This window comes from Salmo salar, chromosome 25, assembly GCF_965601325.2.
Source record: "Salmo salar chromosome 25, fSalSal1, whole genome shotgun sequence".
In the NCBI taxonomy this organism is placed as follows: domain Eukaryota; kingdom Metazoa; phylum Chordata; class Actinopteri; order Salmoniformes; family Salmonidae; genus Salmo; species Salmo salar.
Window position 1 is genome coordinate 17,751,717 of NC_138315.1, and position 25,487 is coordinate 17,777,203.

Consider the following 25,487-nt stretch of genomic DNA (forward strand, 5'->3'; position numbering starts at 1 on the left):
GCTGCGGTAAAGCCGGGGCCAAAGTTCAAACCATCATAAAGAGATACTGTATTTTAGTCTCCCTCTCTGATGTGATTCATGCTATTCATTTAACTCTCTATTGGACACACTGGTTGGACCCAAAGACACTTAAAAAATGCCTTGTTAAAGATAAATCTCAGTTGAACGCATTTGCCAAATAATAGTAATATTATTCAAGTTTCAACGTGATTGCAGAAATCCTTTATTTCAAAGGACCAAAGGGATACATTTCAAAGAAACAGTCAAAGGACATGGGTAAAAATGTATCCATTTTCTATCATTATAACATCTGCACCTGCTCCTGTTAGCATGTTAATGTAAATTCAATGTGACTACGTAAAGGACAAAATAAAATTCTCAAAACATTAAATTCCTTGAGTGTCAGTAGTATGGCACAATTTTGTAATTTCAGAAGAGTGACATGAGAGTAAGTACAGTATATGTACAATCAAAACTGAATCAAGACAAGAGTTCAAGCAGCAGTGTGTTTTAAAAATAGTGCTTAAAACAAGTGAAATGACACAGAACCTAATTACATACCTGTATTTCTCAAAACCATTGTTTGTTTTAATGTACCATTTTTTTTATCACATTGTTAATAGGTCACATCAATCATATTAAATATATCAAACATTTTCATAGTAAAAAAAGAAAGGGGAAAGAAACCAAGTTGATTCTGAAAACATGTAACCACTTGTATCACATTTCAACTTAAAACTCATAATTATAACAATGATAATGACAATAATTTTTGTAACAACCACAAGGAAATCTCTTTTCAGCATCTTCATGATGACCTAATTCTATTCAGCATTACTTCCCAATCATTTACTATTTACATAAAACATTCAAAATTGTATCCTTCCAGAAGAGACCTTATAATACTCACGTTTGGTTTTCAGTGTTTCCAAATCTGTCAGTGAACTGTCATTAGATCATCATCTTAAGACCGGAATAGTTGTTGGAAACCTCTAGATTCTGACAATATACTTCCTCTCTCAACAAGATGTTACCCTCTAATGCATTGTATGTTAGAGGACATGAATGACAATTGATGAAAACGTAATTATTGTCAAATAAATAAATAATGAGGTGAAATGAGTGTCTTCTGCTAGTTCAGTCACAGTTGACTTTAGTATTGGACAAGCACTCACCCAGGGGTACAAGATGTCAATGACAACATCAGAAGGATAATTCAAGTGAAATAAATATTATTATGACAATTGTATAGAAGTGTATGTGCCTGTGAGGACATCAACCCATCACCTGAAATATAATACCATTTGTTTTTACAAAAAAATTAAATTATTGTCACAGATTCCCCAACATACATCAGTAACAGCCACCTTAAATATTAAAACGTAATAAAAAAAAATAAAAAAATGGACCTAAATAACCCTGGTATCCCCGACCGACTTCCATATCAGCATCAGTGGGTGGTTGAAATAAAGTGCAGGATATTCTAGACCAAATTCAGATATTCTAAAGCTTTTTTAAATTTTTTACTTGACATCACGTATCTCATTTTCTAAGACAATTCATTACATTACCCATTACAGTAAACTCATGAGCATTGACCTTTGCATTTGAAAGTTACATTCCTGTTGTATGACAACTCGTAACACTGATGATGATGTCACGTGTCACAAATCATAAAGATGATGGTGCCATTAGCATCTATACATGCTGGGGTAGGTAGTGTCTCCATGACTACCAATTACCATGCTGTACTTCAAATGGGAGGAAAAAGAGAATACTTTTTTTACATGAAAAACACAGAAACAACAGTTAAAAGACTCTCATTTACTCCTCTGTGTTATTTAAAAAAAACGTAATAAAACTCAACTTTAGCGCTCTGACAGCATATTATAAACAAAGGACTCAAATGATAATTATGTCATTATAAAACATCAAACAAAACAAAAAGTACCAAAAACATTTAGGCCTACGTCTAGTTTTTGATCCATGTTATCAACTAGTTGTACAGTACAAGGCTGGTCCAGTTGTAGGATGGGTGGTTGTGACTCTCCTTCAGTCAGTCAGTGTCCCCTGGTGGTCCCCAGTCAGAGGTAAAAGCCTGAGGACTGGGCATCAGGGAGGCTGGATAAAGTGTCAGGGCAGGGGAGCTGGCTGACAGAGGGCACCACACCATTCCCATTGGGCAGAACACAGCCTCCTGAGTAGGTCCCGTTAAAAATGCAGCCATTTTCCATCTAAGAAAAGAGGAAGAAGAAGACAGGGAAACAATGATGGGAAACTGCACGTCAGCTTGTGAATGGTATATGACCGTTGATGGTTGATTACCATCAGCAGATTAACACATGACATATCTATGACTGCATTGTCAGAAGTATCGGCGATTTAATCAAGAGTTGTTGAAAGATACATTCTCAATATCAAACCATCAAAAATCATACATCTAAAAAATTATTTTGACCTTACCCAGATTGTGATTCGCAGTATTCATTCTTGAAGTTATTCTTGAATTAATCGTGATCGTAATGATTTATCTAAACATATTGTGGCCGTGAATTACAATTGTCCTGGTGTGAACTATGGATAATCACTGTCACTTCCGACTAATTTGCCTCAAATCTGGGATCACGTACTTGTCAGTTCCTTTTAAAAAGTCTCCATTAATTCAATGCACGGTCTGAATTGCAGTTCCAGGGGGTCAGTAGGGCATTAGAGAGTGCAGCTTAGGATAACCTACAGTATGTATGTCTCTTTCATGTTGTTGCACTGGACGGATGTACTATGCCAACTAGAGTCAATGTCCCAATAGGCCCTGTTATGAATGCTCCAAATGTATCCACTCTCTGTCCATCAGAAACAATGGGACAATCCACTTTGAAATGAAAATGCTGACTGGATTTTTCTACAGGCGTCACTGAAAGCCTGCCGCTGGCCTCTATCCCCACCCCCTCTTTGCCTGAGCCTCTGTGTGTCTTTATTAGGTAATGGTACAGTAGCAGAGCAAATTCGTAGATCAGGAAAAAAAGGAAAACAACTCAGGCTGGCCAGTAGGCCTTTTATCTTAGATTCATACTGGTGACCCTGAACATACACACAGAACAAGTGGCACAAAATGGGTGGTGGTAACTGTTCCTTGACAGATTCCTACTTTCACTCCTCCTCACTCTCGTCAGCAATAAGATCATTATTTTGTCCTCACTTCTTTATGATTATTTAACAATAAACTCTCCATTATGATTATGATCAGTGCACCAGCAGTTGTTTACAAGAGCGCACAACAAAGCCTATTCCCCCTCAGGAGACTGAAAAGATTTGGCATGAATCCTCAGATCCTCAAAAGGTTCTACAGCTGCATCATCGAGACCATCCTGAATGGTTGCATCACTGCCTGGTATGGCAACTGCTCGGCCTCCGACCGCAAGGTGCTACAGAGGGTAGTGCGTACAGCCCAGCACATCACTGGGGCCAAGCTCCCTGCCATCCAGGACCTCTATACTAGGTGGTGTCAGAGGAAGGCCCTAAAGAATTGCCACCCTAGTCATTGACTGTTCTCTCTGCTACCACACGGCAAGCGGTACCGGAGCGCCAAGTCTTGGTCCAAAAGACTTCTTAACAGGTTCTACCCCCAAGCCATAAGACTCCTGAACAGCTAATCAAAGGGCTACCCAGACCACTCTTTTACGCTGCTGCTACTTTCAGTTTATTATCTATGCATAGTCACTTTAACTCTACCTACATGTACATATTACCTCAATTACCTCGATTAACCGGTGCCCCCGCACATTGACTCTGTACCGGTACCCCTTGTATATAGCCTTTCTTGTTATTTTACTGCGGTTGTTTAATTATTTGTTACTTTTATTTTCTGTGTTTTACTTATCTATTTTTTACTTAACACTTTTTTTTCTTAACTTCTTAATTAAAGCATTGTTGGTTAAGGGCTTGTAAGTAAGCATTTCACTGCAAGGTCTAAACCTGTTGTATTTGGCGTGTGTGAGAATTACAATTTGATTTGATTTGAAAATAAACAATGCAAACAACTAGGGGGATGATTCAGAACTTTGTCTACCACTGTCCAGCTTTCATGGCCTCTGAGGCCCTGTGTTAGGGACCATTGTCCCAGCTAAAGCCTCTGCTGGATCATGCATTGGTCTTCAAATCAATATGAAGGTTGGGGAAGAGATGTAAAAACTGATGAACCCTTATGCAAATCATCTAGCTCTTAGGCAGTGCATATTCAATTAGGAGACCCATAACCCTAACCTTAACCCTACCATTCACAGTAAAAAAAAGCCATAACCTAACCTTAACCCTAAATGTAACTCATTTCCATCCCTAGCCCTACCATCAACTCTAATGCCACTGTCAGGTGCTCTCACCCAAAGGAATAGAATTAGAATATATGAATATATAATCACTGTGGTCTCACCTTACTGTGGTTGGAGTCGTGAGGGATGTCAGAGGTCACCATGCCATAGGCCTCCAGTGAGGGCAGCTGTCTGTAGGACTGTCCAACCCCCAGGATTTGCTCCAGGGTAGCGTTTGGCGGAGGGCACTGCGAGAGGCTGGACAGCACCTGAGCCAAGGGAGGGGGCAGCTGCTCTTGCTGCAGCTGCTCCTGCTGCAGTTTCTCCTGCTGCAGCTGCTCCTGCTGCTGCTTGTGGTTCATCCTCTGGTAGGATGAAACGGCGGCCTCTGTCCCCTGGTGCTCCTCGTTCCCCCCATACGAGCATTCGTTGATGATATAATCCATGCCAGGATTATCAGCCATAGTGAAATCCATACAAGCGTCTACGGAGGTGTGTGTGACGGGGGGTATGTGGCCATTGCTGAGGCAGGGGTTGCTGTTCAGGGTGGTTTCCCCAAGTTGGCTGTAGCTGTAGTCCTGCCACTGCTGTTTACCAGCTGGGTGATGCTCTGTGTGTGTGTTTGGAATGCCATACACTCCGTTGAGATTGGCGTCCGGCTGTTTGGCATGGCACAGAAGGAGCTGGCTCGGGACCATGTCCTGCTGTTGATGCTGCTGGAGGTAGTGTTGGTGCTGGTCGGCTTGCCGCCGGTGAAGATCCCCATCCGGCTCTGACGCCTTTCCATTGAACAGAGACTGGGGGGTGTGACAGTGGTCAACCGGGACCCCTGTACTGGCTAGAATGTGCTGGGATGTCCATTGTCCATTGTGTATGGGCTGACTCTGCCCCTGGAGTCCATGCACCACGGGATGGGGCATTTGGTTGTTATGCTGGGCCCAGTCTTGGACCGCCATCCCTGGCCGCATGCTGAGGTACTGCTGCATCTTCTGGGAGAGCTGAACTATGGGTGCCTGCCCCACTACGGGAGACTTATGGGGAAGGTATTGAGAGTGCACATTGGTGGCAGAAGTGGGATTACTTTCAACAGGTGCCTTTTTTGTTGTTGTCGTCGTTATTGGGGCAGTTGTAGCTGGGCTAGTGGAGGGCACCTGGCCCCCGTCCTCTGCCGCGTCTGTCTTTGCCTCCAGGGAGTCGTGGATGTAGGAGAGAATTTCGTCGTTGGTCAGCAGGTCATCTAGGGTAGGAACCCGCTCAGGGTCCATCTCCACCTGGATCATCCTTTCGTCCAGCAGCAGCAGCTCCAGGTCCTCAGCGCTCAGCCCCAGGCCCTCCAGAGCCCCAAAAAGCTCCCCATTGGAACAGGCCTCCCCGTTGCCTCTGTCCCCTTCCCCGTCCACCACACCCCCCTGACCCTCCAGGGACAGGGAGTCTAGGGTCGCCAGCAGTGGATCGAAGCTTGACGCCGGCTCTGGAAGACCCGGACCCACTACACCATTGGATGACTCATCCCAGCCCTGGAGCAAAGCAGTGGGGTCGGAGTCAGAGAGGCCGACCCGGTCCCCAAACAGACTGCTGTGGAAGGACAGCTTGGGCTCCAGGGCTGGCTGGCAGACGTACACAGACTTATCCTGACTCATCAGCGCCCCCAAGAGGGAGCCTGGGTCCAGGCCATCCCTGGAGACCCTGTCAGTCCGTCCCTTCTTGGACTTGCTGATGCTATTCTCAGAGCCCTGGGCACCGTCGTTGAAGCGTGCAATTGGGTGGTTAGACTGGTAGAGCAGGGCCTCTCCCGTCGCGAAGGTGAAGGGGAGGTGCATGGATCGTTTACACAGGTGCTCGCCTCCTTCCTCCTCCCTAGATGGACAGAAAATAAACAACACCTGTGAGATTGTCATGGTCGGAATTCACCACTGTTAAAACGGCGTGTTACTGTATTGACACATGATTGTGTCATGCATGGAAACTGATCTGAAAATGGTCTCACTGAGATCATACACACACGATAATCCCTTCCTCCATCTGTGTTGTCTGGTGTTCTCGTCACATTAGAAAAACATAACTATGTCATAACTGTGTCCCTATAGCTATTAGGACCGTGAATATTTCCTGGCCATATGACCTGACAAGGAAAAACTACTGTTCCCAAACAGTGTATGTATTTGGGACTGGATGTGACAGGGCCCAGAGGAGTTCACGTACATCAGAGGCCTCTGCGTGGCGATGATGTAGTCTGGTTTGCCGTTCTTGTAGACCAGCCTGGCGTTGGCCTGGACCCACTTCCAGCAGTTATCCTTGGTGAGGAGTCTGAACACGGTCAGACCGCTCTCTCCTGTCTTCATCACTGAATCCACAGGACACAGTCTTTTAGAGTGAGGCTTACACATGGTAAGTAGTATATTTTGTCAAAACTACAGTACTCTGCAGAAGTGACAATGGGTAGAGTTCTACTTCTGTTCTACTTAATGATTCTAAATATATATCTAGCTAGCTATCATTGCCTTATCGTTGCCTTAAGATTGTGCTCTAGCAAGGAGCAATGGTTGGTAGATTTATTTGTTTAAGAAACTAATCTAGGAAAAATTCCAATGTGAAGGCAGAGTAGGTAGCTAGATAAGCTAGGTAGTCCCTGTAATATTTCTACGTAATTGTGGGGCTGTGTTGGTAGCTATAGTGCCTTCAGAAATGTTTCACACCCCTTGACTTTTTCCACATTTTGTTGTGTTACAGCCTGATTTTAAAATGGATTACATTTAGATTTTGTGTCACTGGCCTACACACAAAACCACACAATGTAAAATAGGACATTTTTAGAAATGTTTACAAATTAATAAAAAATGCAAAGCTGAAATGTCAATAAGTATTCAACCCCTTTTTTATGGCAAGCCTAAATAAGTTCAGGAGTAAAAATGTGCTTAACAAGTCACCTAATAATTTGCATGGACTCAACTCTGTGTGCAATAATAGTGTTTAAAATAATTTGAATGACTACCTAATCTCTGTACCCGACACATACAATTGTCTGTAAGGTCCCTCAGTCGAGCAGTGAATTTCAAACACAGATTCAACCACAAAGACCAGGGAGGTTTTCCAATGCCTCGCAAAGAAGGGTACCTATTGGTAGATGGGTAAAAAAAAAAGCAGACACTGATTATCCGTTTGAGCATGGTGAAGTTATTAATTACACTTTGGATTTTTTATCAATACACCCAGTCACTACAAAGATACAGGCATCCTTCCTAACGTAGTTGCCGGAGAGGAAGGAAACCGCTCAGAGTTGAATGGCTGTGATAGGAGAAAATTGAGGATGGATTAACAACATTGTAGTTACTACACAATACTAATCTAATTGACAGAGTGAAAAGAAGGAAGCTTGTACAGAATAAAAATAAAGCATCCTGTTGGCAATAAGGCACTAAAGAAAACTGCCAAAAAATTGGCAAAGAAATGTACTTTATGTTCTGAATACAAAATGTTATGCTTGGGGCAAATCCAACACAGAACATCACTGAGTACTACTCTTTATATTTTCAAGCATGGTGGTGGCTGCATCGTGTTATGGGTATGCTTGTCATCAACAAGGACAAGGGAGTTTTTTTTTAATAAAAAGAAACAGAATAAGGCTAAGCACAGGCAAAATCCTAGAGGAAAACCTAGTTCAGTCTGCTTTCCAACAGACACTGGGAGACACATTCACCTTTCAGCAGGGCATTTACCTAAAACACTTGGCCAAATATACACTGGAGTTGTTTAACAAGATGACACTGAATGTTCCTGAGTGGCCTAGTTACAGTTTTGACTTAAATCGGCTTGAAAATCTATGGCAAGACTTGTAAATGGCTGTCTAGCAATGATAAACAACCAACTTGACAGAGCTTGAAGAATTTTAAAAAGAATAATGTGCTAATATTGTACTGTCTAGGTGTGCAAAGCTCTTAGAGACTTACCCAGAAAGACTGTCAAATGTGATTATAATATGTATTGTCTTATGAGGTTGAATACTTATACTTTTTTTCTTCCACTGACATTACAGAGTATTTTGTGTAGATCGTTGACAAAAAATTACAATTAAATAGATTTTATCCCAGTTTGAAACAGAAAAGAATGTGGAAAAGGTCAAGGGGTGTGAATACGTTCTGAAGGCACTGTATATGGATCATTGCTGGTACTCTGCTCATGTAGTGGATTTGTGGGCCTATCCTATCGGCTCTGCGGCTTTGCTCAATCTGCTCCGTAATCTACTGGGATTACTTGGGAAAGCTGTCCGAACTCTGTGACCACCATTTTTGACCTGGTCAGACTCGACCTCACTGATGTTTGAGGACAGAACCAATTCAACCTAATCCAAATAAATACTCCCATGTTTGTATTTTTCAAAGCTTGAACCCCTAAATAACCTGATGATAGGTAGACATAATAGACGTGAGGCTTACTTCGGACATGGTTCTCAGCGCAGTACAACATATCCGCTGCATGGATAAACTGATAGCCGGAACCTCGCACCCGAAGTTCAGCTTCAGTATACCCAAGCACAATTTTCCCCCTGCAAAAAGACAAAGGATAATGTCAATAAACATGATTTCACTTCATATGATAACAAGTGCTACATTACAATAGCATTATGACTGTGACAAATGACAGTCTATTCAGTACTATTGTACATCAGTCCAGTTATTGGTCCCATGTGGCTCAGTTGGTAGAGCAGGGCGCTTGCAACGCCAGGATTGTGGGTTTGATTCCCACAGGAAACCAGTATGAAAATGTACGCTCTGGGTAAGATGTAAATGTATTTCAATGATTGCAACTGCTATAACATCAGCATGATAATGAGCAAGTCAAAGTGAGCATACTTTGCGTCACATGCCATGGGGGTGAAGTCCAGCTTGTGTTTGGTTCTGAAGATCATGTTCTTGGTCCTGATCTCCAGGATGGAGGGGGGTTGGAGGGGCGTAGCGATGGCAAACAGGGCCAGCTGGGGGGGCGCCTTGCCCCCGTTATCCTGGCGCTGGTTCTGACCATGCAGGAACTTCAGCCTGCCCTGCAGACTTAGTGCCTGGCAGGGTGGGAGAATGCAAACATTTGTTTAAGACATTATGTATATTTTCGTCTTCGTTTGTTCGTGTGTTTGATTCTCTGTCCAAATCCCATCTGACAATATGTTTAATTGAATCTGATGTCCATGTTAATCCATCAAAATTGCATTGCAATGTATTACCATGTCACACTAACTCAATGTGAGCTTGACTCTGGGTGAGCCTAAAAGACTGTTAGACACACACTATTCGGGGATTGAAGGCATTTGGTTGGGGTGAGGGGTTTTTGGTCAGGTTGATGGCTGGGGTGTCAATAACACCTACCAGGAAGCCAGAGGAATTGTCCAGGAGGCAGCGGAAGCGACACACAAAGTTCCTCTCCAGGAAGGAGGAGTTCTCTGGGGGGAGCTGCTCAGGGTTATAGGTCACAGTGGCAGTAGTGCTGCTGTCCGGCTCCGCATCTGTGGGTCAGAAGATATGACATGTTCAGACCAGGCTTTACCATCAAAATGCTCTAACCACCTATTTCACTATACTTGGAAATGATCCTCAAGATTACAGTATACAGTTCAGTCATACAGTAGAAACAGAACAAATCTGTGCCACTTCTCTAAAATGGTAATACAAACAGTTGAGGTAATCACTGATAAAACTGCTTATTCATCTCATTAAATAATTATTATTTTTATGTTCGTAAAGGAATTCATCAACACAAAAAGCTAAAAATGAGTAACAACATTGTTAACTGAGTGTTGACATGAATGGTTGGGCTCGGAAGAAAAGCTGATGTGAGGTGTCAGGCTAGGGTGTCTGCTGAGGGATGTGTGTCATGATGACATTTTAAACAAAGCCTTATTCAATATCTCTCAGCACATTGTAACTGCTAACTGTGCTACTTTTGTTCTGTTCTGTGTATGGCCTCTCTCTGGGGTAATTATTGACCCGACTGTGGTCGTCTTCTCCCAGCTCTGTTGAAAATACACTTATGTAATTAGCCCGAGAGGCTAATGTAGTCTTAGCATGCCATGTGACAGCTTCCTCTCTACCAGAAGGAAAACCTTGCAACACTACCCCTAGTGGAGAGGTAGTTCGGTGCAGAGGCCTGAGCCTTTCTCTAAAAAAATGTGCAACAAGGATTGAGAACCCGTGCTCGAAGGTTTTAGATGTTTATGAGCAGTTATTAGTTATAGATGTTTACAAGGTGTTATAACGGCATTTGTAATGCATTATGAAGATGGTATTCATAGGAAATTCTACCAAAAGTTCTGCATTAATTTCTGTTTGAATATCCCTAAAAATGATTTCATAGATGGAGGTGGTGTTTCAGGGTCTAACATTGAGGCACGAGATCACCTGAGGGGATCTCTCCCAGTGGGGTCACAGGGGCCACGATGTCAGGTGGGTTGAGGGCCCAGTGGAGGTTACTCCTCAGCTCCTGCTGGTCCTCAGTATGAACCAACTCATACACACTCTGGTGCATAACATCAGTCTGTGGAAGGAGAGAGAGGCAGGAGGGAGAGGGAGTGAGAGAAGGAAGGAAGGAGGGGATAGGGAGACAAAGATTGGTAGATTATATAGAGGTTTTGGAAATATACATAATATAAAGACAGTTAAAACAAAGATTATGAAAAGCATGCACAATACAGACACACACAAAATCTACATTATTGAGGGCATCCTTATGCAAATTACATTGAGGGAACTTCGGACACTATACAGCTAAACTGAAGGAGTGATGTTATGGGAACATTGCTATAGTGAAAGAGTCTGAGATATACTGTATCTCCAAGAGTGTGTTGAATTCCCAGTGTCTCAGTGTGTACTGAACTTCTCCACGGTCTGAATTTCATACAGTAGACTGCATAATGTGTGAGAATTGTTTCAATCCTTTGTGCCTCTAGTATCCCTCCATCCTCCCATCCATCTCTTCAGCGTCTGTGGCGCTGTCGTGCTGGCTAGTGCTGCTGCCCACTGCCCACTACCATGGCTGGTGGTTTCTTTCCACTAAAGGTCATGCTATTAATAGACTGGTCTCTCCCAGTTTCTCTCTGTGGACCTGCTGAGCAGAATCAGACTACACACTGAGAAGGCCGGGGCCACAGCCCAGACAACGGCCCCCGACAAATCGCAGCAGACACCGCACGCAACCCCCAACCCCAAACCACAACCATAACGGCAATTAATATTATGTTCATTTAACCAGGTTTATACAGGTTAGTCTCATTGAGATAAAATCTATTTTGCAAGACCATAGCATCTATAGGCAACTGTCTCTACACGGAAAATCTCTACAGTTCTACAGGGTAACATTGGATGTCCGTATTGCATGTAATTAATGATCAAAACCTCGATCAGAGATGACCAGGTGTCAATGGAGGATTATGCGTTAACGTTTGCAAACATGCATGCCAATGCTGCACTGGGGTTACCCAGCTGTAGAATGAATGCTATTATTCAGTCAAGACCACAAAGATGATCAAGCTGCCTCACCAGATGCCTGCTTGTCCATTATGAATGAGCTGAGGCACAGAACAACCTGGTCATGTTTTAGGGATATAACCTTCACTGGGCTACGGAAAGGGAGGGGGGACAATCTGTACGGTACCTGGTGGAAGCCCAGGTAATCCTGGATGGTGTGAGAGGAGTAAAAAATGGTCCCATCATTAGTGACCACCAGGATGAAGCCATTCAGAGCCTGTAGGTCAAACAGGCATGAGATGAGGAAAGATTGTTAGACAACACAATGTTCACTTATTAAACTTCTGTTAGGCTTAGTCCTCCTTTCTTAGTCCTTCCTTAGTCCTCTCATATCTCCGGGTTCTGTTAGAACATGCATCTCATTCAGAATTTTGCTGTGTGTTTTGATTACATAAGCAAAAATGTGACTGTAGTGGTGGTCATGCAGATGTAGGATATTCATTTGATCACTCTTTTGTTGCTGAGAATTTTGTAGCACCGCAGGAAATGCAGATGAGCTTTGTGATTTACATAAACTCACTGAAAACCCACACTAACACACAATTATATTAACGTTATTGCACTTTTCGTGAAGCCTACTTTTGGCCTGCTAATAGCCTAACCACCCATCAAGCAACATTATGGACTAAAATTTCTAATCCTTTTGCTGCAGGATTATTTTGCTGTGACAACATAGGTCAAATTATGATCCCACATTTGTATGTATCCTACAGTGAGATTGTTGCACTCTAAACCCTAAGAGTGGATGAGGTGTTGTCAGTGTACTGTATGCAAGACAGGGTTGTTCTGAACTAGAGAGGTAATCAAATAATATCAGGAATAAGAGATTATTCACTCATTTGTTTTATCCCAAACGGGAACAGCTGCTCCCATGTTTCCACCCCACTAACCACACACACTCCCTTGCCCTCGCACACAAGAACATTTAGTAAACAGACTTACAAACAGGCATATAACCATATTTACCTTATTAAAACAAAACAGACATTAGCATGTTCATCTATCACCTGATCTGCTAACACACACACAAAAACCCGGGCCACACACACACACACACTAACACTCGCTGACATGAACAGACTCATAAACGGACAGTGCAATGGGTGCAAACACAGAAAGTACACTCAGTCTTCCCAGGGGCTGAGCCATGACTAAAGTATGGCGATGTCATGTTGCTCTTTCTCTAATAATCAGTGATTCACCCCAATTATCTGCACCAGATCCTCTGTGTGTAAGCACTGCAGTCCAGCGAAACACAAACATCATCATGTCAGCTTGGATGGTTTGTACACCATCTTGGAAGTACAGTAAATAGCCAGATTCCAGGGTCTAATGTCCCAGGCATTCAGCAACTACAAATTACTGAAGTGAAATAAATGTTGCAAGCCCCTAGTGGCAGACACCATATGAAGACTGTTCCATATACAGTGGGGGGAAAAAGTATTTGATCCCCTGCTGATTTTGTACGTTTGCCCACTGACAAAGAAAGGATCAGTCTATAATTTTAATGGTAGGTTTATTTGAACAGTGAGAGACAACAAAAATATCCAGAAAAACGCATGTCAGAAATGTTATAAATTGATTTGCATTTTAATGAGGGAAATAAGTATTTGACCCCCTCTCAATCAGAAAGATTTCTGGCTCCCAGGTGTCTTTTATACAGGTAACGAGCTGAGATTAGGAGCACACTCTTAAAGGGAGTGCTCCTAACCGCAGCTTGTTACCTGTAAAAAAGATACCTGTCCACAGAAGCAATCAATCAATCAGATTCCAAACTCTCCACCATGGCCAAGACCAAAGAGCTCTCCAAGGATGTCAGGGACAAGATTGTAGACCTACACAAGGTTGGAATGGGCTACAAGACCATCGCCAAGCAGCTTGGTGAGAAGGTGACAACATTTGGTGCGATTATTCGCAAATGGAAGAAACACAAAAGAACTGTCAATATCCCTCGGCCTGGGGCTCCATGCAAGATCTCATCTCGTGGAGTTGCAATGATCATGAAAACGGTGAGGAATCAGCCCAGAACTACACGGGAGGATCTTGTCAATGATCTCAAGGCAGCTGGGACCATAGTCACCAAGAAAACAATTGGTAACACACTACGCCGTGAAGGACTGAAATCCTGCAGCGCCCGCAAGGTCCCCCTGTTCAAGAATACATATACATGCCCATTTGAAGTTTGCCAATGAACATCTGAATGACTCAGAGGACAACTGGTGAAAGTGTTGTGGTCAGATGAGACCAAAATGGAGCTCTTTGACATCAACTCAACTCGCCGTGTTTGGAAGAGGAGGAATGCTGCCTATGACCCCAAGAACACCATCTCCACCGTCAAACATGGAGGTGGAAACATTATGCTTTGGGGGTGTTTTTCTGCTAAGGGGACAGGACAACTTCACCGCATCAAAGGACGGGGCCATGTACCGTCAAATCTTGGGTGAGAACCTCCTTCCCTCAGCCAGGGCATTGAAAATGGGTCGTGGATGGGTATTCCAGCATGACAATGACCCAAAACACACGGCCAAGGCAACAAAGGAGTGGCTCAAGAAGAGGCACATTAAGGTCCTGGAGTGGCCTAGCCAGTCTCCAGACCTTAATCCCATAGGAAATCTGTGGAGGGAGCTGAAGGTTCGAGTTGCCAAACGTCAGCCTCCAAACCTTAATGACTTGGAGAAGATCTGCAAAGAGGAGTGGGACAAAATCCCTCCTGAGATGTGTGCAAACCTGGTGGCCAACTACAAGAAACGTCTGACCTCTGTGATTGCCAACAAGGGTTTTGCCACCAAGTACTAAGTCATGTTTTGCAGAGGGGTCAAATACTTATTTCCCTCATTAAAATGCAAATAATTTTATAACATTTTTGACATGCGTTTTTCTGGATTCTTTTGTTGTTATTCTGTCTCTCACTGTTCAAATAAACCTACTATTAAAATTATAGACTGATCATTTCTTTGTAAGTGGGCAAACGTACAAAATCAGCAGGGGATGAAACACTTTTTTCCCCCACTGTACATTGAAGCAGTGAAGTTGGCAAATCACTAAACCTCGAGTCAGAGTCGAGTCCCAAGTCCCTAGTGTTCGAGTCTGAGTTCAAGTTTGAGTTCTTTGTATTGCTCTCCAATCATTTTTTAAGCAACACTTCATTACAGTGTTGCACATTTGTAAGGCTAAATGGATGGTAATTTTCAATGAAGAAGAATTGTGTGACTTGCTTCAGCTCTTTAAAAGTATTTTTGTGGTAGTTGAAGAAGTGAAATATAGTCAAAGTTAAATATATTAAAATATCTGGTCTCATTACTTTGATAGACTACTATAATAACCTTATTACTTTGGATACACTCACACTACTACACTTTTGCTCGTGAGGAATTAGAAAAGTTTTAGCCTATCACTTGGTGAGAGAAATATCATGGCGCATCTTGTGAAAGAAGTTCAGAATTGTGTTAGTGTTGAAAAATTGAGGCTGGTGTAGTAGAGGGAATGACTGTTTTATAAATAGTGGATAGTATCCTTCAGTGGGAGACTAAGTAGAGGTAAGTAGCCCAGAGGTGCTAGTAGCTGTACATTGCAGTAGTAATACTGAATGTTTAAGATAGGTAGGTCATGGGTTAGCTATAATAAGTGGGGTCGTTATTGTAGTTTGGTTAGTGAGTGTGGGGGCTGGGGTGAACTGCATGGCACAAGAAGTCATGAGAATTTGTAATAATAGGGCCTTTAGAAAGTATAAATGTAATCAAAAAGTTGTATGCAAACACATTGGTGCTGACCAGTCTGCACGTTTTATAGTTTGAATGGCATTTCTCACTTAAACGGTGTAAGAGGAGTAGCGTTGCAAAGAATAACTACAATTAAAAAGTCTGAAATAAGTGGTACATTATTTAAAGAGTGTCTGCTTTCGCAAGCCACACTAAATAGATAATACAGCTATCTAACATTTGCTGTTGTAGCTGGTATGTTGAATTATCGAAAAGAGAGTGATTTTCTGAAAAGAAAGTTACAACTGGTTGAGTCCAAGTCCGATTCGCCACTGGTCAAGTCCGAGGTGGGTCACGAGTCATAAATATTGTGACTTAAGTCTGAGTCAAGTCAGAGTCCTGGACTCGAGTACTAAAACACTGCATTGAAGTGAGTATTTAATGTCCTTGAACTCTTGCAATTAGAGAACCACAATTTGTGCACGCTAGATTGTAGACTTCCTGGTTGAGCAGAATAGAGATCACATCTCCAATGGGTCTCCATTTGAGCATGCTTGTACCGTATGAACACATACAGTATCTGCCAGCATTCTGCAGAACTACTTTCCCACTTGACGGTAGTGTTAGGCTTCTGGGGGACTACTTTGAGTATAAGAGGTTGAAAACAGGCTGTCCTCAGTCTGTCTATTTTCAACAATGACAGTGAAGGGTGAAAACTTAATTAATCTGTTTTGCCTCTCTTTTCCTCCTCTCCTGCTGTAAATAATGAATGACCTCACAGCTCCTCTATAATTCACTAGCAAGTGTCTGACGTTGAACTACAGAGAAGAAAATGAGGAGAGAGAAAATCAGACATGGTCAGAAATATCCCTCTTCACCACTCACCTTCTCTGCTTCTTCCCCTAACCTTGCCTTTTCTTCCTGTCTCCCAGTCTTTTACAATGCCCCATGGCTGTTATCTCAATCTGAATAAAAGATTCCATCTTGACTAATTCCTCCTCCCCAGAATGAGCTTTCATGCTTCATTACTAACACATTGGAGAGATGTAGGTTTATCATAATAATGAAACTTTGTTCATAGAGCAGGGATGGCTGGCAGACTGTTTCCTCTGCTATACTCTGGAATTCCACTGTGCTGCACATAGAGGGGAACTGGACTGGAAAATCAATGACTCTGGCGTATCCAAAAGAGATTTGGCAGCCAACTAGCTCACTCTCCACTCAATAACACATATAGAGAAACAAAATTAAAATAGCTCCCTAGAGTTGGAATTTTAAAGTAAATGAAATGACAATGAATACTAGAATGACAAATTGGGGTGTAGCGTATTAGTGTATTCTGGAGCCTTGGGAATTAATAAGCAGATGTACATTTCCGTCATTTAGCAGACACTCTTATCCAGAGCAACTAGGGTTAAATGCCTTGCTCAAGGGCACATTGACAGATTTTTAACTAGTCCGCTCGGGGATTCGAGCCAGCGACCTTTCGGTTACTGGCCCAACACACTAACGGCCTAGGCTACCTGCCCTGTTACATGCTCTATTAAAGACAAAGTGCTGGCTAATGAGTTATGAGGTTTAACCAACATTTAATCACTGGATATTAAACCTTGTAGTTCCCAAAAGAGGAGAGAGTCTTTTTTTCTTCTTTTATTTTAGAAGATTCCACATTTTGATGTTTATTATTTTTGAAAAGGAGATATTTTCTCAAGTGCTTTGGTGCCTATCTTGCAAAAATATCCAAAGGGGCATGTTAAGCCCGGTTAGCCGACTCAGCTGACTCCAAGTGGCACTCACACATTTCATATGGGAGCCTCAGACAGACATAGACAGGAGCAGACATATTGACTGATACGCTATCGCTGAGTCCTTGTCTCTGTCTCCCTGCCCAAACTGATTTTCTGCTAAAAGAAGAAACATGAACGCGGTCCAGACTCACTCACTCACACAAACACACACACACAGAGCGATTCAGCTGGCAGTGCAGTCAGCTGAAGTTAGGCCATGATGAGCCCTTAGCGCTGACCTGCAGCAAGAGTTCGCCTTCAGGCAGCCAACTATCGGCCAATCCCGTGGCTTTGCCGTTGTCATCGCTACCACCATTGGCCAGCTCTCCATTGCAAGTATAGTTCTTCAGGGCTACTGCAGAGAGTGTGAGAGAGAGAGAGAGAGCGAGAGGGAGAGAGAGGGACAGTGACAGGCATTAGTCCTGTAATAATGTTTACAAAGCACTGCTGTGAATGTCAGAATGCTTCATGTTTAGTACACTAACCACACTGTATGCACGACAGGATCCCAGCTCATAAACATTTCATCAAATAGCATCTTAAAAATTACTATCTAGACCTTTTATCTTTGTCTAACCTGGTGACATCATAATGGCTTGGGAACCAACACATTCATGGTTGAAAAAAAGAAGGGGAGGTCATCTCAGCATTCTAAACAGACTGTGATGCTTTGAGAGTTCTCACTGATTTTTCACCTATATTTTTGTGGTCATTCACCTTAAGACTCATAGTGTATGGTGTCAAAAAATATTAAATCACTGGTCTGTTGTAAAAGTAGTCTTCAGTAGCAACACACAGCAATAGTCTTTGGAAAATTCTGACGTCCAACAGCCGAGAGTGAAATGAAATAATAAAATGCAAATTGAAACATCTTTGACACGCAATGATATTCAACAAACACAGTGACACGTCATTTATTGTGCATACTGTAGCCTACTGTCTATGGCAGAATTAAGAGAAAACAGCATTGCTGGAGCAGCAGCACTCAGAGGGAGAGTGAGAGAGAGAGAGACATTAATGTTGCATCAGAGTGAAATGAGGTGACAACTCCTTCGGGCGTCACTATATTTGCACTTTTCTTTCTCTGCTCGCTGAGCTCTATCCCCCTCTCCCCTCCTCCCTCTCCCATGCTCCTTCTTTCTACTTTACCTTACCCACCCTCCCTCAATTCATCCAAGAATAGTCTATGAAAATTCATCTCATTCCACAAGAGGGAGTCCTCTAGTCCAGGGGTTCTTAAACTTTTTCAGGCTGGGACCCAAATGAGAAATTCTATGTTTTCCTGGGAATAAAGCTTATTTAAATGTGTAATTATTAGTACATTTCATTACCCTTATGCCTAAAACAAATGGAATATAGACAAAAACAAAATGAAATAGCCATATAAATAGCTATTCATGTTTATTGTTCAACCGTTAAAAACACTCTTACATATCTGTCTAGGTTGGAACTGTTGCTGTTAAAATACAATAAATAACTTTAATTCTGAACTGGAATAAACTGATTGATCACATCACACAGATGTATAACAGAACACACACACACACACACACACAGGCTCAGTAACCGTACAGATGAAAAATGATCAGGTTTACTGTAGAAAGTAACATTGAAAAAAAAGTCTAAATTGGAACTGTTGCTGTTAAAATACAATAACTATTTGTTTATTCTGAACTGGAATAAGCTGATAGATCACAGGTTGAAGTTTTCAACAAGCATGTCTATTCTGGACTCAGGTTTTGACAGTGTAACACTGAGGTCATGCTCAGCATTGAGTGTGTTTCCGTACTTGTTTTTTAAGTATGCCAGAGTTGACAACCCTGACTCGCATAGGTATGTTGTGCCAAACTGGATCAGAACATCTACTGCTTTCTCAGTCAGGCAGGAGACCACTTCCTGCAGTCGCTCTGGATAAGAGTGCCTGCTAAATGACTTAAATGTAAATGTAGATGAGCAACCCAGAACTGTGTGAGTGTCTTTGCCTCAAAAAGCATCTTGCTTCAATCAGTTTATTCCAGTTCAGAATAAAAATGAGGACTTGTATTTTATCTGCAACAGTTCCAATCTAGATTTGTTTCCAACAATAAATTATACATTAATATGTACAGTAGGCCTGATCATTTTTCATCTTCATCTGTATTTACTGTTACTTACGGTTGCACCATCAGTAGCTTGCTGGATTGCTTTGGATAACGTTAGTTATTAGCTGTGTACAAGGCCAGGGGATTGTTTGAAAGAGAAACTCACATCTACTAGTATGAGAGATAGTACTCCCTTATTTCGCTTACCATCACCTGTTATAAAATGACAACAATGCCTTGCTAGCTGACGTACTTTTCCACTGTTGAAGTACTGTTTCCTGAAGCATTCTTCCCTCTTCCGCAAGAACTCCCTAGGTTTACCCTCATGCTGTGGATGTTTGGACAGGACAGTGTCGTTTTATTCATTTGCTCGTATTGAGACTCATTACTAAGCACTTCCCCGCACAAAACACATCGTGGGCGCTCCTCGAAACCAAGAGAGAGAAACGAATCGCTGTATTTGCGTTTCATGACAACTGAGCTCAGTCAGAACTTCTGGCTAGCTTGAGTCCAGTTGATGACAGTGGTAAGTGGTGGCGAGTGGGAATGACAAGTCAGTGACTGACAGCGCTGCAGCATGTGGGTCGCGGAATGATCTTCAAGAAAACTGCAGAAAAAAATATATCCGGTAAACCACGAAGCACACGGGCATCTCCCACTTGCGCAGCTGCCAAACTACTGCCCAAATAAATTCCAGTAATCAACTATATAATTATACATTTACTCTGACACGTTGCGACCCACCATTAACAGGTCCGCGACCGACACATCATTTAAGAAAGGATGCTCTAGTCACGTCGGGAAACAGATTGTAGAGAATGATGTAATAATAGACTCACATACTTTATTTTCATTTCAACCATTTGATGGCTATGATGTACTAAGTGCTTTGCTAAAGATGCAGGGGCTGATTCACTTAATCCCTTTTACTGCAGCTCTCTGCCCCACTTATTGCAGAACCGTTGACCTATATCTTTCATTTAACAATTGTTTCTGGTGTTATCCCTAAGATCTGGAAAGTGGCACATGTCCTCACCTTACATAACGGAGGACATCCTTCTGACTTAGATAACTACCGTCAAATCTCAAAATGATCTTGCCTTTCCAAAGATTTAGAATCCCTGGCCAAGAACATTTTTAACTTCTCACTCCATTCTTAATGTGCACCAATACTGTTTTAGACCTGGACAAAGCGCCGTTTCAGCTGCTACGCTTGTTTTAGATGATGTTTGCTTAGATCATAAAAATCACTGTGCTGCCTTGTTTATTATATACCTTCCCAAGGTCTTTGACACTGTTGACCCTCACACTCTCATTCAAATGTTGACTGAAATATGCCTGGATCAGGCTTCTTGCAAGTGGTTTGAGAATGATCTGTCAGACAGGACACAATGTGTGATTTCTGATGGTGTTAATTCTAGGTTCCTGGATATTATTAAAGGTGTACCAAAGGGGTTAGTATTGGGACCTGTTCTCCTTGCTATTTAAATAAATAACACTGGCCTATCTGTTAAAAAGTGTAATATGTATCTGTATGCAGACAATACTATTATGTATGCCATTATCCCAACTGTAGAGCAGACATTGTTAGAGCTGCAATCTGACTTTGTTGCCTTTCAAAAAGCCCTGGTTGGTTAAAAACGTGTACTTAATGTGGGCAAGACAAAATATACACTATATACAGTACAGTCAAATGTTTGGACACCTACTAATTCCAGGGTTTTTCTTAATTTTTACTATTTTCTACATTGCAGAATAATAATGAAGACATCAAAACTATGAAAAAACATATGGAATCATGTAGTAACCAAAGAAGTGTTAAAAAAAGAAAAATATATATTTATATTGGACATTTTCAAAGTAGCCACCCTTTGCCTTGATGACAGCTTTGCACACTCTTTCTATTCTCTCAACCAGCTTCATGAGGTAGTCATCTGGAATGCATTTCATTTAACAGGTGTGCCTTGTTAAAAGTACATTTGTGGAATTTATTTCCTTCTTAATGCGTTTGAGCCAATCAGTTCGGTTGTGACAAGGTAAGGATGGTAATACAGAAGATAGCCCCATTTGGTAAAAGACCAAGTCCATATTATGGCAAAAACAGCTCAAATAAGCAAAGAGAAATGACAGTCCATCAATACTTTAAGACTTGAATGTCAGTCAATCCGGAAAATGTCAAGAACTTTGAAAGTTTCGCAAAAACCATCAAGTGCTATGATGAAACTGTCTCTCATAAGGACCGCCACAGGAAAGGAAGACCCAGAATTATCTCTGCTGCAGAGGATAAGTTCATTAGAGTTACAAGCCTCAGAAATTGCAGCCCAAATAAATGCTTCACAGAGTTCAAGTAACAGACACATCTCAACATCAACTGTTCAGAAGAGACTGCGTGAATCAGGTCTTCATGGTCGAATTGCTGCAAAGAAACCACTACTAAAGGACACCAATAAGAAAGAAGAGACTTGCTTAGGCCAAGAAACACAAGCAATGGACATTAGACCAGTGGAAGTCTGTCCTTTGGTCTGATGAGTCCAAATTTGAGATTTTTGGTTCCAACCGCCATGTCTTTGTGATGATCTCTGCATGTGTGGTTCCCACCATGAAGCATGGAGGAGGATGTGATGATGTGGGGGTGCTTTGCTGGTGACACTGTCAGTGATTTATTTAGAATTCAAGGCACACTTAATCAGCATGGCTAACACAGCATTCTGCAGCGATAAGCCATCCCATCTGGTTTGCGCTTAGTGGGACTACCATTTGTTTTTCAACAGGACAATGACCCAACACACCTCCAGGCTGTGTAAGAGAGATTTGACCAAGAAGGGAGTGATGGAGTGCTGCATCAAATGACCTGGCCTCCTCAATCACATGACCTCAACCCAATTGAGATGGTTTGCAATGAGTTGGACCGCAGAGTGAAGGAAAAGCAGCCAACAAGTGCTCAACACTCCACCAATCAGGCCTTTATGGTTGAGTGGCTAGACGGAAGCCACTCCTCAGTAAAAATCACATGACAGCCTGCTTGCAGTTTGCCAAAAGGCACCTAAAGACTCTCAGACCATGAGAAACAAGATTCTCTGGTCTGATGAAACCAAGATTGAACTCTTTGGCCTGAATGCCAAGCGTCAGCATGGTGGTGCCAGCATCATGTTGCAGGGATGTTTTTCAGCAGCAGGGACTGGGAGACTAGTCAGGATCGAGGGATAGATGAACGGAGCAAAGTCCAGAGAGATCCTTGTTGAAAACTTACTCCAGAGTAAGTAAGTTAGGACCTCAGACTGGGACGAAGGTTCTCCTTCAGGACAACGACCCTAAGCACACTGCCAAGACAACGCAGCAGTGGCTTCGGGACAAGTCTCTGAATATCTTTGAGTGGCCCAGCCAGAGCTGGGACTTGAAACCGAACAAACATCTGGTGAGATGTTTGATGTAATCGCTGCCTAAGGTGCTTCAACAAAGTACTAATTAAAGGGTCTGAATACTTATGTAAATGTCATATTTTTTTTATTTTTTTAAGTAAATTTAAAAAAATTCTGAAAAACAATTTTTGCTTTGTCAATATGGGGTATTGTATGTAGATTGATGAAGGAAAAAACATATTTAATACATTTTAGAATAAGACTGTAACGTAACAAAATGTGGAAGAAGTCAAGGAGTCTGAATACTTTCCAAATGCCCAGTAAATGGTTTACTGCCAAGCTTAACACTATGATCACTTATACACTGCAATGTACTGCAATACAATGCCATATTCTAACCCAACAATCTCCACAGAAGCGATACAGCACTGTATTAGTTACAAACAAAAACCATGGCTTTTCAACTTCGGAGAGTTTTCTATTCAATCAATCCATTGAGTCAGTCTCTCATTGATTCATTAAACGAACCCAACAAACGGAGAAGAGATGATGGGCGAATGAAAGAAAAGTTTGGAACCCTGATGATGTCATGGAAATGAGTCCAGCGGTTGGCCGTATTCATCTCTGACAACACCGTGCTGTGACCCAAGACAACCCTTGACTCCTAAGGTGATGTCTTGACATGATTGTGTGAATGGGGTCTGGGTCAGCCCTTCTGTTATCTGTGAAAGGTCACCAGAAAAAAGAGTAGGAGAGGATTGGAGGGGTGGGGTGGGGCCGACACCTGATGACATATGAGCTTTTGTATGGGTGTTTGACAGGGCTTGGACCTCTCACACCGAGCTTTGGTGCAGGCCGTTGAGTGGACACCCTGACCTAATTCCCACACCATTCTCTCTATCAGGGGTTTGACAGATCATATTATATCATCTTATGGACATCAGACATATCATATGGACTGTGAGTATTTGTGAGTTGAAAATGTCCATGCCCTAGATCTTGTTGTGTTACTGTACCAACTCAAACGAGCGTCCATTGACCCTAAAGACAAATGGTCTATGTCCACCGTCACATCAACGCTAAAAACGTGCTTGCAGAAAGTAGAAATCATTACCTTCCTTAATAGGTAACCATACATTGATATTCAGATCTTGAGCTAGCCCTTTCATGGTCTGTTGACATACATTGCATGATGCAGCGACTGGGTATGTAGCCAGCGGTATTACCCAGGCTCAGTGTCATGTCCTTTGGCCTGAGAGGCGTTTTGTCAGCCAGTCTGCTGCGGTAAACGTTATTGTTATTGATACCATTGTAGTAAGTCACTGCGCTTTGTGGTGCTGCTCTGTCACATGGCTCTCCAACGCATCCATGAGGAAAAATATACGCCTCCAAACTGATTACTGAAGCCCTACTGTGTTGCCTGGGCTTTATTTTCACTGACGAACTCATAAATTATAGATCAACTAAATATATTTGACATTGGTTTCTCATTAGCGGTGCTGGGCTTCACACTTTGGCCAGAGTACGATCCATCAAAAGGACAACCTTTATTTTTGACAGTTGTTATTCCTTGTTTTTCCACTTAACTCGCTCAACAAATCCATTACTATGCAATCACAACATTACCACGTACTGTAATTACAGTGTACCTACACAGCAATAAGAGCAACTTCATGTAAAGTCTTAACCAGGTGTAAGGTAGTGTGTACACTTATTACTATGAAATTATTAACGAGGCACCAGTCCAGTTATTGAACAAAATGGCCTTCTAAGAAGACCTGACTTCTGAGTTATTTTAGTAATAACTCTACCAGACTACAATTAGAATAATAGTAATACATTGATTAATCTAAAGGTATAAATTCTTTGATAATCAATTGGAGTTCTTTCCCAGAATAATAAGACCAACACAAGTTTTTTATACAATCAACATTTAATAACACAAATCAAAATATTTACAAACATAATGAGAAGGATCACGAAACAGTAGGAAATAGATTGAAAGCAAGAAGTAAAGACCTCGGAATTCAGAACGTTAAGATGTTATACTCAATCTGTGATCAAAGTCTGTTGTGGTTTCTTGATTGTTCAGAGCGTTGGGAGGAGAACAAAGGAAGAAGATGGCTCTGTCCTTTCTGGTTGAGTTGGGTGGTTCCTCCTTCAGGTTCCTCCTTTGGTTCTGAGTTGGTGTCCTTATGCTTGTTGCTCTTCAATGCTGGCTCCTTGCTTGAGTTGCAGTTGTGCTCTAATTGTCTTCTCCTTCTTTCCCAGAAGATGGATAGCTTAAAAGTACCATTCAGGCTGCACAAGCACTTTAAAGACTAAGTCTCCTTCTGAGATTGTTTAGTGCATGGGCTCTTCCGTCCCAATTTCTGTACTGGATTACATGTACTATTCTCTAAAAGGTACTTTCCCTAACTTATCAGTTCACCAGTACTTGCCATTAAAGGTGAAGGTCCAGGCCCTGTGGTTGGCCTACTGAATAGGTTTTTCTCCCTCCTTGAGAGAGGTCCAGCTTGAGAGGTCACACGGTATCGCTTGGTATCGCTTGTAGTCTTGTGAGGTCACATAGTATCACACCTAGGTTTGAAGAAACACTTTTATGACCCTTTGTCTTGGAGAGATAGTATAGATGGATGGAAAATTGTGTGGAAATCTACCAAAAAACTATTAGGCAACAACAAATTCAATCCCTTCTAGACAATTTCCTGGACAAAATGTTTCACTGTAATAGTGAAGGTGTAAAC

General features: G+C 42.1%; 1 protein-coding gene across 1 annotated transcript in view; it reads right to left on the reverse strand.

Annotated features, from left to right (window-relative positions):
- Window positions 1-199: 199 nt before the first annotated feature.
- Window positions 200-25,487, reverse strand: part of LOC106586277 (aryl hydrocarbon receptor) — a 50,982-nt gene continuing 25,694 nt past the window's right edge. Inside the window, exons 3-11 of the mRNA XM_014173401.3 lie at window positions 17,540-17,655; window positions 11,943-12,032; window positions 10,691-10,826; window positions 9,662-9,798; window positions 9,155-9,357; window positions 8,738-8,847; window positions 6,507-6,648; window positions 4,427-6,161; window positions 200-2,234 (exon numbers count right to left, since the gene is read on the reverse strand). Of these exons, the coding sequence (XP_014028876.1) occupies window positions 2,085-2,234; window positions 4,427-6,161; window positions 6,507-6,648; window positions 8,738-8,847; window positions 9,155-9,357; window positions 9,662-9,798; window positions 10,691-10,826; window positions 11,943-12,032; window positions 17,540-17,655 (2,819 nt within the window). The 3' untranslated portion in view covers window positions 200-2,084. The remainder of the gene's footprint in view (window positions 2,235-4,426; window positions 6,162-6,506; window positions 6,649-8,737; window positions 8,848-9,154; window positions 9,358-9,661; window positions 9,799-10,690; window positions 10,827-11,942; window positions 12,033-17,539; window positions 17,656-25,487) is intronic.